The 18,226-nt window shown below is 34.5% G+C and overlaps 1 protein-coding gene across 41 annotated transcripts in view; it reads left to right on the top strand.

The window, feature by feature from the left end:
* The window catches only part of LOC141394265 (uncharacterized), a 78,214-nt gene that overhangs the window by 48,979 nt on the left and 11,009 nt on the right, over positions 1-18,226 (top strand). For 22 of the 41 annotated variants that reach the window (XM_073968410.1, XM_073968398.1, XM_073968406.1 and 19 more), the window contains 4 exons: positions 4,890-5,107; positions 16,040-16,259; positions 16,752-16,861; positions 18,003-18,165. In XM_073968410.1, the coding sequence (XP_073824511.1) occupies positions 4,908-5,107; positions 16,040-16,259; positions 16,752-16,861; positions 18,003-18,165 (693 nt within the window). In that variant the 5' untranslated portion in view covers positions 4,890-4,907. Of the gene's footprint in view, positions 1-4,889; positions 5,108-16,039; positions 16,260-16,751; positions 16,967-18,002; positions 18,166-18,226 lie in introns of all 41 variants that reach the window. The other 19 variants (XM_073968377.1, XM_073968383.1, XM_073968379.1 and 16 more) reach the window with 1 other exon arrangement.

The raw sequence follows: 18,226 nt of genomic DNA, 5'->3' as shown, positions 1-18,226 counted from the left end.
ATCCCTACACAGCTACCATATTTTTTATTTCGAATTTCCAAAACTACGTATCATATTGCAAATTTCAGATTTGACACAGCATTCTCTTCTAGTACGAATTTCCAAACACTAAACTTTATCTCACCCCTTCACAACAACAATCACGCACATTCACAATTCAAGGTTCTAGCTTTAGCGGTTTCGTCCAGAACCCGAATAGGTCCGTTAAATTTTCGGCCACGTTTTCGTATATCCCCATATAACGGTACCTCTCGACTTAGTGTATTTTTAAAGAAGAACAAATGTATATTGTCCAATTTTCTTTAAATTTGGACCTTGAATACTCAGAGGATATAGAAGTTTAATTTAAAAAAATCTCCACTTCAATCCACGTTTATTAGAAGAGATATTTTGAAGATTTAGAGTATTTTGAAGATCTTCTGCACATTTTCCAACCGAAATTCGGAATTTGTGGCATGAAAAGTTAGAAAACTTCTTTACAAAAAATTGTACTTAATGTGCACCGGTATGTCAACCGTATATAACGGAAAATTTTTTGAAGGCATTTCAATTCAGGATTTTTTAATATCAGGGGTAAATACCTTCGAGTTAACAAAATTGTCTCATTGGACCACGTTTTCAAATTTACATACCAAAGCAGTCAGAACAAAAAACATTTTTTGAAAAGATACTTCACGTTTGACTACTTAATTTCAGTACATTCTTTAGAAACTCCTTGGCGTTAACATCAAATCAATGGGGCAATATTCAGTACAATTTTTCAAACTCAGAACGTTGTCTCAAACTTTAGAGCGATCTTCATAACAAATATTTTTCCATTTCGTATTTTTTGTACAAATAGCGTATTTTAAATTATATAATCCCAGCTTTGTTCCTACACCCAACACCAAATTTAGCACCTTAACTATTTAAAATGGTTTTGGTATCAACATGTTACCCAACTTTTCCTACACATAGGTAAACGTTTCAAAAATTACTTCCTTATATTCAACATATATCCTAACCCCAATTCAGTTTTACCAGTTCCCCTGAAACCCATTTGAGGACTATTTAGTAGTTTTTCTATATATAAGTACGAATTTTCAAAACCTCCTCCCTATTTCCACTCTAAACACCAATTGCTAATCTAATACCGAATTTCAAAATTCCAGTTCTACCCTTTACAAAATCACAAATTGTACAAAATTCTATACCATATAGCAAATACCAAAAGGTACCAAATTTTGTACCATTTAGCACTTTTCGTACACGATTTTCCAAAATGTACTTTCATATCTCAGCTCTATCCGTTCACCTAAACCCAAATTATAGCCAATGTAGTTCCATTTAGCACTTTTCCATAAGTACGAATTTCCAAAACTACCTCAATCCTACACTCCAACAATAATCTCTTCACGCAAATACAAATTACAGCGAATTTCGTACCATTTAGTACTACTTCGTGCACATTAGTACGATTTTCCAAAGCTACCTCCATATCTCAATTCTATATTCCAACAGTAATCTTAATTCCAAGTTTCAGGATTCCAGCTCTTCAAATCCAAATCATACTAAACTCACTACCATTTAGGACATTTCGACCTTTGGTACATCTTTCTTACTCTTCATCAGTGACCCCCATTCCAAATTTCAGGATTCCAGCCCTATTCGTTAACCCATACCCAAATTGTACTATATTTATTACCATTTAGTATTTTTCGTGTAATTTTAATTCGAATTTCCAAAAACCTTTCTTTTTTACTCTCCATCAGTGACCTTCATTCCAAATTTCAAGATTTCAGCTCTATCCGTTCACCCAAACCCAAATTGTACTAAATTTACTACCATTTATTACTTTTCGTACACTTATAGTTCGAATTCCAAAAAGCTTTCATTTTTACTCTTCATCAGTGATCCTCATTCCAAATGTCAGGATTCCAGCTCTATCCGTTCACCCAAATCCAAATTGTACTAAATTTAGTACCATTTAGTACTTTTCGTTCACTTTTAGTTCTAATTTCTAAAAACCTTTCTTTGTTACTCTCCATCAGTGACCCTCATTACAAATTTCAGGATTCCAGCTCAATCCGTTCACCCAATTCCAAATTGTACTAAATTTTGTACCATTTAGAACTTTTCGTGCACTTATAATTCGAATTTCCAAAAACCTTTCTTTCTTACTCTCCACCAGTGACCCTAATTTAAAATTTCAGGATTCTAGCTCCATCCGTTCACCCAAGTCAAAATTGTACTAAATTTAGTACCATTTAGTACTTTTCGTACCCTTGTAATTCGAATTTCCAAAAACCTTTCTTTTTTACTCTTCATCAGTGACCTTCATTCCAAATTTCAACATTCCAGCTCTATTCGTTCACCCAAATCAAAATTGTACTAAATTTAGTACCATTTATTACTTTTCGTATACTTATAGTTCGAATTCCAAAAACCTTTCATTTTTACTCTGCATCAGTGATCCTCATTCCAAATTTCAGGATTCCAGCTCTATCCGTTCACCCAAATCCGCATTGTACTAAATTTAGTACCATTTAATACTTTGCGTACACTTATGGTTCGAATTTCCAAAAACCTTTCTTTTTTACTCTCCATCAGTGACCTTCATTCCAAATTTCAGGATTCCAGCTCTATTCGTTCACCCAAACCCAAATTGTACTAAATTTAGTACCACTTAGTACTTTTCGTACCTTTATAGTTCAAATTTACAAAAACCTTTCATTGTTACTCTTCATCAGTGACCCTCATTCCAAATGTCTGTATTCCAGCTCATTCCGTTCACCCAAATCAAAATTGTACTAAATTTAGTACCATTTAGTACTTTTCGTACCCTTACAGTTCGAATTTCCAAAAACCTTTCATTATTACTCTTCATCAGTGACCCTCATTCCAAATGCCTGTATTCCAGCTCTATCCGTTCACCCAAATCCAAATTGTACTAAATTTAGTACCATTTAGTACTATTCGTGCACTTATAGTTCGAATTTTCAAAAACCTTTCTTTGTTACTCTACACAAGTTACCCTAATTTCAAATTTCAGGATTCCAGCTCTATCCGTTCACACAAATCCAAATTGTACTAAATTTAGTACCATTTAGTACTTTTCGTACCCTTGTAGTTCGAATTTCCAAAAACCCGTTGGTACATCTTTCTAGCTCTCCATCAGTTACCCTCATTCCAAATTTCAGAATTCTAGCTCTTACCGTTTGCCTAATACAAAGAGTACCATATTTAGTACCTTTTAGTACTTTTCGTACACTTCTAGGTCGAATTTCCAAAAACCCAGCCTTATCTCACCCCTACACACCAACAGCAACCTACAGTCCAAATTTCAACTTTCTAGCTTCAGCGGTTTCGTCTGGGCGCTGATGAATCAGTCAGTCAATCAGTCAGTCAGTCAGTCAGTCAGTCACTCACCTCACTACTCTTTTATATATATAGATATCCTGCTTTATCTGTTCACCCAAGTCCAAATTGTACCAGATTTAGTACCGTCCAGTACTTTTCGTACCCATAACCAAAAATTTTCAAAACTACCTCAATCCTACAACTCAACAGTACTCTTAATTCCAAATCTTAGGATTCCAGCTGTATCCGTTACGCCAAATCCAAGTTGTACCAAGGTTAGTACCATTTAGTACTTTTCGTACCCAAAAGTACGAATTTCTTAAACTTTCACAATGCTACAGTCCAACAATAATCTTAGTTCCAAATTTCACTATTCCAACTCTATCCGATCACTCATATCCAAATTGTACCAGGTTTGATACCATTTAGTACTTTTCGTACCCATAACCATAAATTTTCAAAACTACCTCAATCATTCACTCCAATAGTAATCTTAATTCCAAATCTCAAGATTCCACCTTTATCCGATCACTCTATTCCAAATTGTACCAAATTTGGTACCATTTAGTACTTTTCGTACCCAAAAGTACGAAGTTCCAAAATACCTTTATACTACACTCCTACAGTAATCCTAATTCTAAATTGCAGGATTCCAGCTCCATCTGTTCAAAATGTACCTTAGTTGGTACTATTTAGTACTTTTCGTACTCATATGTACGAATTTCGAAAACTACTTCCATATCTCACACCTACACTCCAACACTAATAGAAATTCCAAATTTCATAATTCTAACCGTATCGGTTCGCCAAATTCAAAGTGTACCAAATTTAGTACCATTTAGTACTATTCGTACACATGAATGCACATTCCCAAAACCATATATCAACACATCTTCCAGACCTTGATTTACATTCCAAATTTGAAGATTTTACCTCTATTCTTTCCCATAATACGAAATAGTACTAAATTTACTAGACTTGTAGTCCGAATTTCCAAAAACCCTTTGGTACACCTTTTTATCTTTCCATCAGTGACCCTCATTCCAAATTTCAGAGTTCTAGCTCTACCGGTTCGCCCAAATGCAAATTGTACTAAATTTGGTAACTTTTAGTACTTTTCGTACACTTATAGTCCGAATTTCCAAAAACCCTTTGGTATACCTTTCTATCTTTTCATCAGCGACCCTCATTCCAAATTTCAGAATTCTAGCTCTTCGCGTTTGGCTAATACTAATGGTACCATATTTAGTACCTTTTGGTACTTTTCGTACCGTTCTAGTACGAATTTCCAAAAACCAAGCCTTATCTGTCACCTTCGGACCAAGAGTGACCCTCACCCAAAATTTCATGATTCTAGCTTCAGCCGTTTCGTCTGGGCGTTGATGAATCAATCAGTCAGTCAGTGAATCAGTCACTCTACTCTTTTATTAATATAGATTTATTTTTTTGCCTAATTTCGATTCTACTGGGTACCAACTTGTTGGTACATGCCTATATCCTAATTTACTTATTTATAAAATTGTTAATTTATTTTTTGTTTTTTTTTTCAGAAAACCCTGTAATACATAATGGGCAGCTTAAACGGAGACGTGGTGGTTATGCGTAATGGCCGCTCCACGAGCCAAGTATCGATTTACAACTACCCAGAGCACTTAAATCCCTTCTATGAAGATGATCAACATAAACGATTACGTTTTTGGAAAATATCAAAAAAGGGCGGTGAAGGACGTCGCAATAGCTTTTCCATCGGTAATCTAAGAGACATGTGGTGAGTAAGAAGTTTATAAGATTCTCATATCATACAAAATTAAAAGAACTTCAAAAATGAAAACAGCGGACATAAAGATGTGTGGATCCTACATGAGATCCTAGTCATGTGTGGTTTAGAACGATAATTTTTTGTGAAAATATATTCTATTCTCGTTGGAACCGATTATCCAGTGATACCAAATTAAAGCTTTCCCCACTTAGACATGGTTTTTCATCGTGGTTCAAAGAACAATCGCAACGAAACCCAGCTCTTTATTTCTGCAAATACCTTCATTAATCTCGTTTCTTTTGTACATATTTATATTGCTCAATCAGTTCGGCTAATTAGAAAGCAGCTCACATTTTCCGCTGCTTTTTTTCAAAACATTTCCGATTTACTTTTTCCATTCTATAAAAACATCATCCGACAACGGACATTCATCCGTTATTCACATTACATTTCGACGAAATTTGACGCCGCAATCGCAGTGTTTGTAGAACACAGACCTTTGGTCAGACATTTAGATTTCGAAATTTGGACGGAGGAGATTTTCGGTCCAAAATCTAAAATCTTAAAAATACGCAAAATAGGTAGGTGCCGTTGTATGGAAGCTAACCATTGGCATTGACCTATGTCAAACATTTTTGGGGAGTGGACTTTTGGTTCATAGAGAACTTGAAATGTCAAATCTTTATAAATAAAAATCAAATGCCGTTCATTGGTAATTGCATCAGTTAACAACGACTGGACCGATTTGGATATTTTTTAATGATCGTCATAACCCAACTTATGTTTTTATGGAAAGAAAATTTGACCACGCTCACTTATGTTTTTATGGTTGTGACTTTTTGGCAATTTTTATCGAAAATGTTTTCCTGTTGTGATAATGAATGAACTTTTGCCTATTAATGTCTAAAATAACTTTTGTTTCATTTAAGTATTGAATAAGGTCACACACAAAACAATTTTAATTGAAATGATATATAAAATAAAATTATACATATGTGTATTTCGTATGTGTGTATTTCGGACTCGGCGATAAACAGTAGGTCCAATATAATTGAGCTAATGTGAATCGGGGTGCACTCATTGATATGAGAGAAGTCTCCCTTGTCCTGTATGGGATGTTTGTGGAACAATTATTATTATTGTATTTCGTACGCCTACTTATGTTTTTATGGTTGTGATTTTTTTACCTATTTTATCAAAAATGATTTCCTGTTGCGAGGATGAATGAACTTTTGCCTATTAATGGCTAAAACAACTTTTATTTCATTTAAGTATTGAATAAGGTCACCCACAAACCAATTTTAATTGTTATGATATATGAAATATAATTATACATATGTGTATGTCGTTCGTTGGAATTTGCATCAGTTGAGAACGTCTGGACCGATTTGGATATATTTTTTTAAATGTTCGTCATATCCCATCTTATGTATATACGGAAATAAAAATTTACCACGCCCACTTTGATGCCCACTTTTTTAATATGTTACATTAACTTTTTTGTTGAATTTCGGTGGAGTCTGAGGATACCTATGTGCCCTATTTTTTAAAACCCTATATTTGGAAAAATTATGGATGTATCGGCTTGAAAATTAATTTGCGAAAAATTGTAGTTGCATCTGAAGAACCTATGTACTCCTTTGGGGCCTAAAGACCCGACCACGCCTACTTTTTTGAATGTGTTATATCTCCAAAACTGTTCAAGGTTTTGGCCATGACGATTTATATAAAAAAGGATCCTTTTTTATACGATATATATGCTAAACTTATGACCATATCGATTTGAGCATTAATTTTTAATTTTGGAAGACAATGGGGTTGATTCCGACTCTAGGTACTTATTTGGAGCCGAAATACCCGACCACACCCACTTTTTTATATGTTATATATTTTTTATATGTTAAACAGATGACCACGCCCACTATTTTCAATACATTGTGCTTCCAAAACTACTGAACCTAATTGTCCCGTGATGAAAATAGACTAAATGGGCAAAAGAAGTGTAAAATTGAGTTTTTCATTTTAAAACAAACCAAACAAACTAACGTTGGTCGTTGTGCGCAAATATTATGACCGTTTTAATTTGAATATTTAGAAAAAAATTTAAAAAAATCGCCGCTTGATATAATTAGCTGTTATATGTCATTACCATTAACTGAATTCGTACTCTTTGCGATGTTGCAAAAATACTCCCGAAATTACCAAATGGATTCTCGAAAAATCAAATTTATGACAAAATTTTACATATTTGCAGACATATTTTTGAAATAGTAGCGCATATGTATACAAAATATATTTTGTTTTTCAAAATAGTCAGGCTTAATCCCATAGTCGTTGTTTTAATATTTCATTAAAACAACTTTAATTTATTAGTGGAAAAAATTGGCGATTTTTACCTTAGCCCTTGGTAAACAACTTTAACTTTTTTCCCACTAATAAATTAAAGTTGTTTTAATAAAATATTAAAACAACGACTATGGGATTAAGCCTGACTATTTGTAAAAACAAAATAGAAGTCGCCATCCCAAATAAAAAACGCCAACCCTCCATACAAAATATATATAAAAATATTACAAAAGCATCCAGACTTCGTGAGAAATAATACTCGTGTTATTTGCAAAAATATGAAGAAAATTTGGGGAAAAATAAAAATTTTATTATTTTATTTTTGTTATTTTCTGATTTTATAGGAAAAGTGAATGAAACAATGTTTCGAGTTCTTTCCCGTTTTTGTCAATATTTTGTGCGATAATGAAGATATTCGGTTGCAACCAATTTTTGCCTAATAGTTTTCCTATTGGCGAACATTGTTTGGCCATTAAATCAAAAGGAATTACAATCGTGACATTACATTAAAATAAAGTTATATTTAATATGACAACACTTGAAACGCATATAAACCGCGTAATAATGGAAATGACATCATGCGCATCCGATTGCCAATACAGAGAATGAATACCTTTTATTTGATATACATTTTGTGAAATTCTATTTGGCGATCACGATGTAGCATCAGTTGCATATTAGGGTAGAAAAAAATCAAATGGCCATAATTTCCACGAAGTACATTTACATGTCATGCGCATCCGATTTCGATGATCACGATTAAAAAATACATCATTCTATGCCGTTTCAGTGCGATCCAGCAAGAACCGTAGATGCATCATCTCACTCAATTTTTAGAAAAAAAAATAATTATATCTCCGGATTTTATATATCTGGCAAAATACCAAAAATCGGGAGGTACTGTTCTATGGGAGCTATATGAAGGCGTGGATCTTTACCGACAAATTTCAGGTGGAAAGTTCAATAGAACTAACGAAGAGTAAATGCGAAATTTCAGCCATTTCGGAGGGATATTGAGGCCACAAACCTCAAAATATCGAAATTTGGTGTGATAATAAGGCTATAATGTTTAAAATATCGAAAATACGTATAGCCCACTGGCAATACCAAACATTCTAGGAGTAATATAAACTTCTATACCATATTATAAAGCTCTGTCTTTAAAATAGCGAGCTGTATCTTGATTTCAACTGACGGACGGACGTACATACGTAGAATTTTGTGCTGATCAAGAATATATCGATCATTTACTCAAAGAGTGACACAAATAAACCTAAAAAACGCATTTTTTCTAAGACTTCTACTTTATCTTGTGTCAAATTTTCATGCTGTTATCTCTAAAACTAATAGAGTTTAAGCTCATTTACTACAGTTTTTTGAGTTTACGAAGCACTAAAACACTTCAAATCATGATTGATCATGCACAGAAATTTAGCATTGATATCTGGCTGGCTATTTGCAAAATATGGTTTAAGTGGGTATTTTATTTGTTGTGTAAGTTGGGAAGTCAAATTTCAATCGCCAACTTAAAACGCGTTTTTTCGAAACTCAGTTTTTTGAGATGTGCCACTATTTGAGTAAATGAGCGATATGGGGATTTCTGAGTAATATCGGACACTTTTTCAAGATGAGGTTTTTGAATTGCTTTATTTTTACTGTGGCGATGCTGCTCATCAGCAAAACATTTTAGTATATTTTCAGATTTGGTAGTGGGATACGAATAATTAGTATCTTTTCTTAATTTTTTAAAATTTGTCAATGCAATTTTTTCTTTATAACAGTGTGAAACATTTGTTATTTTACCAAAAAAAAAAATAAATTTTTCAACATTTTTTACTATTCTTATTATTTTTTTATTAGATAACTGATACAGCAACAAAAAGAAGTTATGAGTATTTCTTTCCACATAGTTTTTACAGAATATAACATTTTCATTTCACATATTTCTGAAAATATACTAAAATGTTTTGCTGATGAGCAGCATCTCCCCATCCATATTTACTTGGTCTCCCACGAATATTTCGATGTGTTACAAACGAAAGACAAATTTAATTTTACCCTCTATATTATGGTGGAGGGTCATAAAAACATATTATGGAGCAAATCTAAGAAGTCAATATTTGGGCCTTGAACTTAAATTCCTCAGCAATCACTGAGCCTATTTGTATATCACAAATGTTGTCAAATATTTCATATTCCATTTCAAAAAAAAATGTTAAATTTTTTTCGCGCTACATCAAAGATTTTTGGTACATAGGTTAAGAAACAAATTCCCAGTACGAATCCGCTCGCGAGCCAGTTTTTTGTTGATGCGGACAAAAGTTTTGGCGGTTTTATCTTCGTTTTAAGGAAAAAAATATTATAAAAACGCTAATTATTTACCGCGAGCAATTGCTACTAAAAAGTTATCTGGAAGTGGCTTGAGTTAGTAGATCGCATAATATTTGTTAAATGTTACTCAGTACTCGCGAAATGTATAATAAATTGATAAATTATTGAATGTAAGTCAACTTTTTTCAAAATGAAGGTCCATTTACCCGCTATAAAATTACGAAAAAAATCGTATGGAAGCAAAACTTCGCGGCGTATCTAATGATACTAAAAGCATACATTTAATTATACTCGTAGTTTCGATGTCACAGCCAAAATAAACACATATTTTGGTTAAAAAAATAATATTTTGTTTGAAAAAATATTTGTTCACATTCATACTACAAAATTTTGGAAAAATCTATAGGAATACTTCCTTCATTTTGCTTAAATCTCCCATTAAAATATACGGATTTTGCTTTATAGACATTCATATAAAAGCTTTCCTATTGAGGAAGATAATTGGGTTGCTGAGGATATATCTCAAGGCTTCTGAAATGGAAATAGAGGTCACATAACCCATTTTAATTTATATGCATTTAAAAATACATGTAAATCGCGTAATTATCAAAATCATTTTGTCCGCATGTGATTTTCATGTACAGCAAGACCATATCTTTTAATTTTTATATATTTTTCGAAAATTAATTTGGAGGCTAAGATGTAGCATCTGCTGCATCTTAGTAGTGCTAAGAAAAACCTATAAAATATCACTAATTTGCGCAAAGTGAATACAAGTTTTGTCCGCATCCGATTTCAATGTCCACCATGAAAATCTACATCGATATATATCTATTTCAAGGCGATCAATCAAGAACCGTGGATGTAGCATCCCACACTATTTTTTGGGATAAAATGAATGTAGCTCCCTTATCATTGAAGTTTTCAAATCTCTGTTTCCGCTAAAACGAATATGCTGTACTAGTTGTTTCATTGCAGTGGAAACGAACCGCAGAAAACGCGATGAAATACGCGATATTTTCAAAAACATTTTTAGGTGATTTTTCTACTTTGGAATTTCTCGTAACTCGCGTTTTAGTAGATGAATTTTCACGAGGAATGATTTATTGAATCCGGAACGTAAAAAAGTAAAATGTACAATCAAGTACGAGGAATTCGAATGACAATTGTAAAAATTAGGCCCGAAAAATATGATTTTTAGAAAAATGTTCGCACAAAATTTCCGTATTTGGATGCAGATTTCTATGAAGCAGTGTAGACTACATTCATCATACATATATCAAATAACTCAGAATCGCGAGTTCTACAATCCTATACGATTTTTTGAAAAACCTGTTTGCGGAATGAAATTAGAAGAAAATGTTCTTGGTATTTATTGTTGACCTGTTGGTGGTTAATTTTTGTTTGTTTAAGCCGAAAAAACATTAGAAGAAAATGTCAAAAAACACTGTAAATCTGGCTTCAAAATGTCAGCATCATTTAATGGCAGAAGCAGATCAAATTTTGAAAAGTAATACATTAGTGAGATGATCCTTATTTAGTTTGCTTCTACTTTTACTTTGACAGGAAAATCGGGAAAAGTTTGGTTTATTCACAAATCAAGAGAAAACAAAAAAAGACACGTTTGCTTCAACCCATTTTTAGCTATTTTTTAACATAAATATAGCCACAGCTTCCACGCAAATAAACTTTTGATGCCAATATTTTTTGCCAAGTCCAAAAACATTTCATTTTAGCCAAAAATATTTAATTTGTATAATATACAATCACAAGTCGCGTGTTCTAAAAGGGTAAACCTTGGATTGAACTATGTTAAATTTTCAAAAATATTGGTGATATATATAGTCCTTTTAATTCCGACTGGAACATAGGGCAGCCACAAATGTTTTCCATCTATCTCTATCCATGGCAAGGTTTTTTATTTCACTCCATGTTATTCGGCTCTTTTTTAATTCAGATTCTACTTGGCGCATCCAGGTGCTTTTCGGTCGACCAATACGTCTCGAACCTTGGGGATTGTACTCGATTTGTTGTTTGGTTACGTCAGTCGAAGCTTTTCTCATGGTATGACCAAGCCATCCAGTGGTTGTTGATTCGACATATTCCACAGAGCATTGTTGGTTATAGTGTTGGGCCAGTAAATACCATATGCGACGCAGGCACCTATTCGTAAATGCTTGCATGGAGCGCATTAGGTTCTTTGGAATCATCCAGGTTTCACAGCCATATAAGATAACAGATTTTACATTGCTGTTAAATACTTTTAGTTTGGTTCCCGAGCATATAGTCCTATCTCTCCATAGTTTATTAAGCATTCCAAATGCAGTTTTAGCTTTGTTGAGTCTACATTGTATGTTTTTGTCGCTACCGCTATTTGTAGTTATAATGCTGCCGAGATAATTGAATGAGGATACATCTTCAATTGGCTGATTCATTACTTGGAAGTGGTTGGTGTTTCCGCTATGTATTCTCATTGATTTGGTTTTTGCTATATTAATGTGAAGTCCAGCTCTAACAGCTTTGTCCGTAAGATTTGTAAGTTTTGAAGACATGTCGGAGAAACGGTGTGACAGGAGGCAAATGTCATCTGCGTAGTCAAGATCATCTAAATTTCCATGTAGGCCTATTGTCACTCTACATTGTTCTGCCATAGCTCTTCTCATAATAACATCAAGAACAATGTTAAATAGAAGCGGCGATAGGACGCAATCTTGTCTTACTCCAACATTAACCTTTATTTCTTCACTTACAAGGCCTTCGTGAGATATACGGCAATGTGCATCTTTATATAGCTCTTTGATCAGGTTAATTATTTTACGGGGTACACCTTTACATTCCAATGCATTCCAAATAGCGTTGTGGTGGATTGTGTCGAACGCTCGTTTAAAGTCCACAAATATTAGATACAGTGGAGAACGCAATTCAGCAGACTGCTCCACGATCACTCGGATGCTGTTAATGTGGTCTACACATGACTTGTTTGGTCTGAAACCTGCTTGCTCTGGTCTTAGTTGGGGTTCAATAATTGTTGATATGCGCTTAGGAAAGATTAAGTGCAATGATTTTATTTAACATATTTAGCAACGTTATTCCTCTCCAGTTGCTAACGTTTTGAAGATCGCCTTTTTTGGGTAACTTTATGACTAATCCCTCTTTTAGTTGTTTCGGCAGGTGCTCGTTTGTCCAAAAGTGATTAATAATTGGATATATTAATCTTGTCGTTAGCTAAATATCAATTTTTAAGATTTCAGGAGGTATGCCGTCCGGCCCTGCCGCTTTGCCACTTTTAAGTTGCTGGACTGCTTCCGATATTTCTGCCGGTGTTGGAGTTAAAACATTAATATCTTCTCTGATGTTGTTTGTGTGCTGCATTGGATCACAGTCACATATATTTATATTTTCATTGTTGCTCGTTGTCAATAGTCCTTTATAGTACTTTTCCCAGATTTTCAACTGCTTGTCCTTATCGCATGTAAGGATTCCATTTTCATTTTTGAGGGGTTTTGCGCTGCATTTGTTGTTTCCTGCAATTTGTTTTGTTATTTTGTATAGGTCTTTCAATCTTCCTGTCTCGCTGGCTTTTTCTGCTTCTTCTGCAAGACTTTGTATCCAGTTCCTCCTATCATTCCTGGCACTTATTTTTACTTTCTTATCTTCAGAGCTGTATTGTCTTAACTTTTCTCCTTTTTGATTGGTAGAATTGGCCTTGTTGATTTCGGCTTTCAACTGTTTCCTCTTTTCAATGTGTTCCCATGTTGTGTCTGAAATGCATGGTTTATTATCTTTTTTGGTGTAGCCAATTTCATTTATTGGTGTTTCGGTGAACGCAGATGTTATCTTTTTGCAATATTCTTCAATTTCTTCATTCTCTGAGAGGTTGTTGACTTTTTCCTTCAGTTTGTTCGTGAAGTTGTTGCAGGTGTCATGGTTTTTGAGTTTTGTGGTGTCCAATGATCTTCTCATACTTCTGAAGTTGCGAATTACAGATCGAAGTTTTAATCGTATATCAGCTACAATCAGGTGATGGTCGCTCGCAACGTCTGCTCCTATCTTGTTTCTCACATCAAGCAGGGATCCTCTCCACATCTTGCTGATGGCAATATGATCTATCTGATTCTGAGTTAGCCTATCCGGGGAAACCCATGATACTTTGTGAATTTGTTTGTGCGGAAAATATGTTCCGCCTAATACAGGGTTGAAGTTGTCGCATACTTCTAGTAGCAGCTCTCCATTTTCAGACAGGTGACCAAGTCCATGTTTGCCCATAACATTTTCACCGTTGCGGTTGTCACTCCCAACCTGTGCATTGAAATCACCCATTAGAATTTTGATGTCGCCATGATTAATGTTGTTAAGCACATTCGATAGTTCGCTATAAAAACGTGATTTGCATTCCATGTCGGCGAGTTCGGAGGGTGCATAACATTCTTTTTTAATTCAGATTCTACTTGGCGCATCCAGGTGCTTTTCGGTCGACCAATACGTCTCGAACCTTGGGGATTGTACTCGATTTGTTGTTTGGTTACGTCAGTCGAAGCTTTTCTCATGGTATGACCAAGCCATCTGTATTTCTTTCGTTTAATTTCTTCTTCCAGTGGTTGTTGATTTGACATATTCCACAGAGCATTGTTGGTTGTGGTGTTGGGCCAGTAAATACCATATATGCGACGCAGGCACCTATTCGTAAATGCTTGCATGGAGCGCATTAGGTTCTTTGGAATCATCCAGGTTTCACAGCCATATAACATAACGGATTTTACATTGCTGTTAAATACTTTTAGTTTGGTTCCCGAGTAGTCCTATCTCTCCATAGTTTATTAAGCATTCCAAATGCAGTTTTAGCTTTGTTGAGTCTACATTGTATGTTTTTGTCGCTACCGCCATTTGTAGTTATAATGCTGCCGAGATAATTGAATGAGGATACATCTTCAGTTGGCTGATTCATTTTCAGACAGGTGACCAAGTCCATGTTTGCCCATAACATTTTCACCGTTGCGGTTGTCACTCCCAACCTGTGCATTGAAATCACCCATTAGAATTTTGATGTCGCCATGATTAATGTTGTTAAGCACATTCGATAGTTCGCTATAAAAACGTGATTTGCATTCCATGTCGGCGAGTTCGGTGGGTGCATAACATTGAATGCATGATATGGGTTTTGCTTTTGTTTTAAGTCGGACCACAATTATTCTATCTGTGTGTGGTTTCCACTCAATTAGAGCTTTTTTGGCTTCTGCAGAAAGGAGGACTCCAACGCCGTTGTTGATTTCCCCACTACCCGGCCATCTCACTTCGCTTAAACCAAGTATCAGCATTTTGTAGTTGATGAATTCTTTTTCTATCTGAGCAAGCTTCGATGGTTCCAACATAGTACGTACATTCCAAGAGCCTATTCGTATCCTTTGTTTCATTCCAATGGTCGTCATCGAGGGGGTTGGTGTTTGATTTTCATTTGTAACGGTTTCAGTAATCAATGTGTATTCGGATGGGTAGATGATTGGTCTAAGGCATCCTAGACTGGTGCTGGGGTTGCCAGCTTTGCCACCAGCCTGGCAAAACGCCGCTCGTATTAGCTTCCACTACATAACTATGAAGTGGTCCCCAGGGAGTACCACGCGGAGGCCATTGCTTCTGCAATGGGACCAAGATATTGATCTACGAGCCGACTTGACTTGTCTTATTAAGGATTGTGGGAACACTTTACCTTCTGCTTATTTGGATTGTAAGTCTTAGAAAGGATCGCTTTAGCCACTTTACCTTATGCAGCCCTTACTCCCTTGGTGATATAAGGAAATTTATACGTTTTACATATCGAAAAAGGTTACAGACTTTCTTTTTAATTTTTAATCACTGTGCGGTAACCAAATGTTAAAAATTGTACTTATGTATATATGTATCTGTATACAAGTTGACACCGTTTGTTGTCAAATGTCAAACATTGACAACGTATCTTTCTCGTCAATTATTACACCTTCGTTTACAACAAACGTTATCAAAGATTATCGACAAAGCATGTTGCAAAATTAACATCAATACTCTTTGATTTCGTAACGTCTTTTATGACTTCGTGTATATATGTTCATAACTGCTCTGTTCCAGAACCTGGAAGTATCTTAAACATTTGTCTTTTCTACAATGTCTTTTTTACAGGTTTTAGTCTACGGGAACCCACAAACCATGACTACATTTCATTCGGCACTTAATGTTCATATTGTTTTCTGTTTCATTATTATTAAAAACAACTTTTTATTGTTCTTATTGCAGGTCTTTCAAATCGTTTAGTTTAAAAAAGAAATCATCAACATTGGGCATTAATAAAACATCAGAGAGTCCGCCTCCGTTACGCAAAGAATTTCACGTAGATAACGGCTGGAATTCATTCGATCATCGTTTACGCGGCAGCACGACGTCATCAATAAATGGTGATTCCTTCCAGCGAAATGCTACATACCGTAGTTCTCTGCAAACTTTACCTTCCACAAATGTGAGTATTTAACACAAAAAACGTACAGTCGACTCCACTTTACTGCAATTAGCATACCTACATATAGCTCATTTACTCAAAGAGTGACACATTCCAAAAAATCCAGTTTCGAGAAAAACGCGTTTTAAGTTGGCAATTGAAATTTGACTTCCCAAATTAAAAAGATTATTGCGCGAAAACTAAAATAACTACTTGGACCATATTTTGCAAACAGCTGAATTCTTTTGCACGATCAAGCATGAATTGAAGTGTTTTAGTGCTTCATAAACACAAAAAACGTTTTTTTTTTTTTTTTTTTTTGATTATGCCAAACTCGTAGTAAACGAGTTGTAACTCGTTGATTTTTAGAGATATCAGCACGAAAATTTCACACAAAATAAAGTAGAAGTCATAAAAAAAATTAATATTGCTAACTCAGAAAACGCATTTTTTGAGTTATGCCACTCTTTGAGGGAGCATTTCTCTCAAATATTTGATTTGTTCTTTTTTCAGGAACGTTTTGGTTTTAATCGTAACGACGATTATCGCAGTACCATACAGGTGCCCAGAGCTAATCCACGCTATCATCCGCAACAGCAAAAGCCTCAAGTGCAGCCCAGAAGGTATGTTTATGGTGGTTCAGTTACGCCACAACCATTACGAAATACTAATCTAGGTGGCGGTAAATATGCTATATCAGACCTCGACAATACCTTAATGAAATGGGGGTGAGTGAATCTATGCGTAGGCTGATGAAATCGTTGGTTCTAATTGATGTCCACTGTGCTGTCCAATAAAGAAAAACGTCTTTTACATAATTGTTTGTTACTCATGTTTTGTGACTTTGTGTATCGAAAAATATGTAATACGTTTATGAGTTGTGTATTAGAGTACTCCATAGGGAAAATAAAAATGTATATTTAAAATAATATGTACAATACAGTGGGATAAGTCTATAAGAAACCCCAAAATATACGAAATACGTTGTTTAAAGAAGAATATTTAAAAAATTTTCCCTTGCTTGTATTAACAATAACCTAACGCTATAACTAGTAATAAAATCGAAATATTAAAGATTACAATTTAATTAATTCCATAGAAAACAAAAAACATGTTCCAGAACCTGCAAGAATCTACATATTTGTACTACCATAACAATATTTCCTTTATGTTATCCAAAAAAGAGTAAAAATGAGTAGATTTTTGCAATTCTGGAACAGACCAAAAATAATTTATCAAATTCTATCATCTAAAAAATTTCGTTAACCAACTCTGTCAAGTACAGAAATGATCAATATTGTCTTATTAATTCAAATTACCACATATAAGATTAAAAAAAAGCTTAATTTTTATTTTTTCTATGGGCCACTCTAATATATTTATATTTATTGGGATTTTTAATTTCGGTTGGTTGCTGATTGTTGATTCGGTGTTTATTAACTCGCAGGTACACATATGGCATTCATTATATCTTTATTATTAATACATTTTTGTTGTTTCTACATGCGAATTTTGTGTATTATCACCCAAGTCCACCACAATTATTGTAGCCTAGTACCAATTAGATGTGCCGATGTGGATCGATTGATCGATAGAATTTTTATACGATCGTATGGAGTTTCAATTTCAGTTGATTCGCATACGGCAAGGAATAAACAATAAACATATATATCGTATTCTACGTTTTATTTCAATTAACGACAATATGTTAATTATTGATATTCTATTGTTATTATCATATCTTCTGTTCCGTCTTGCCGCTAGATCGTCGCAGAGCAGTACGGTCAGCACCAACCCCTTCGAATCGGACATTGATGATGACAATGAAGATGGCAACACGATGATAAGTGTTAATGGTGGCTCTACTTCGACAATTTCAAAAGCGACGCCACGCAAGAAGCGCCGGGCACCGGCACCACCCACACCCGTAAGTATTTTGTCAAAACAGTTCAAAAAATATAATGTACGATCCGCAAATATGCAAACAT

This window comes from Musca autumnalis, unplaced genomic scaffold (assembly GCF_047663935.1).
Source record: "Musca autumnalis isolate F117 unplaced genomic scaffold, ASM4766393v1 scaffold_2, whole genome shotgun sequence".
In the NCBI taxonomy this organism is placed as follows: domain Eukaryota; kingdom Metazoa; phylum Arthropoda; class Insecta; order Diptera; family Muscidae; genus Musca; species Musca autumnalis.
The sequence above is the reverse complement of the archived record's forward strand: the minus strand, read 5'-3'. Positions and strand labels throughout refer to the sequence as shown.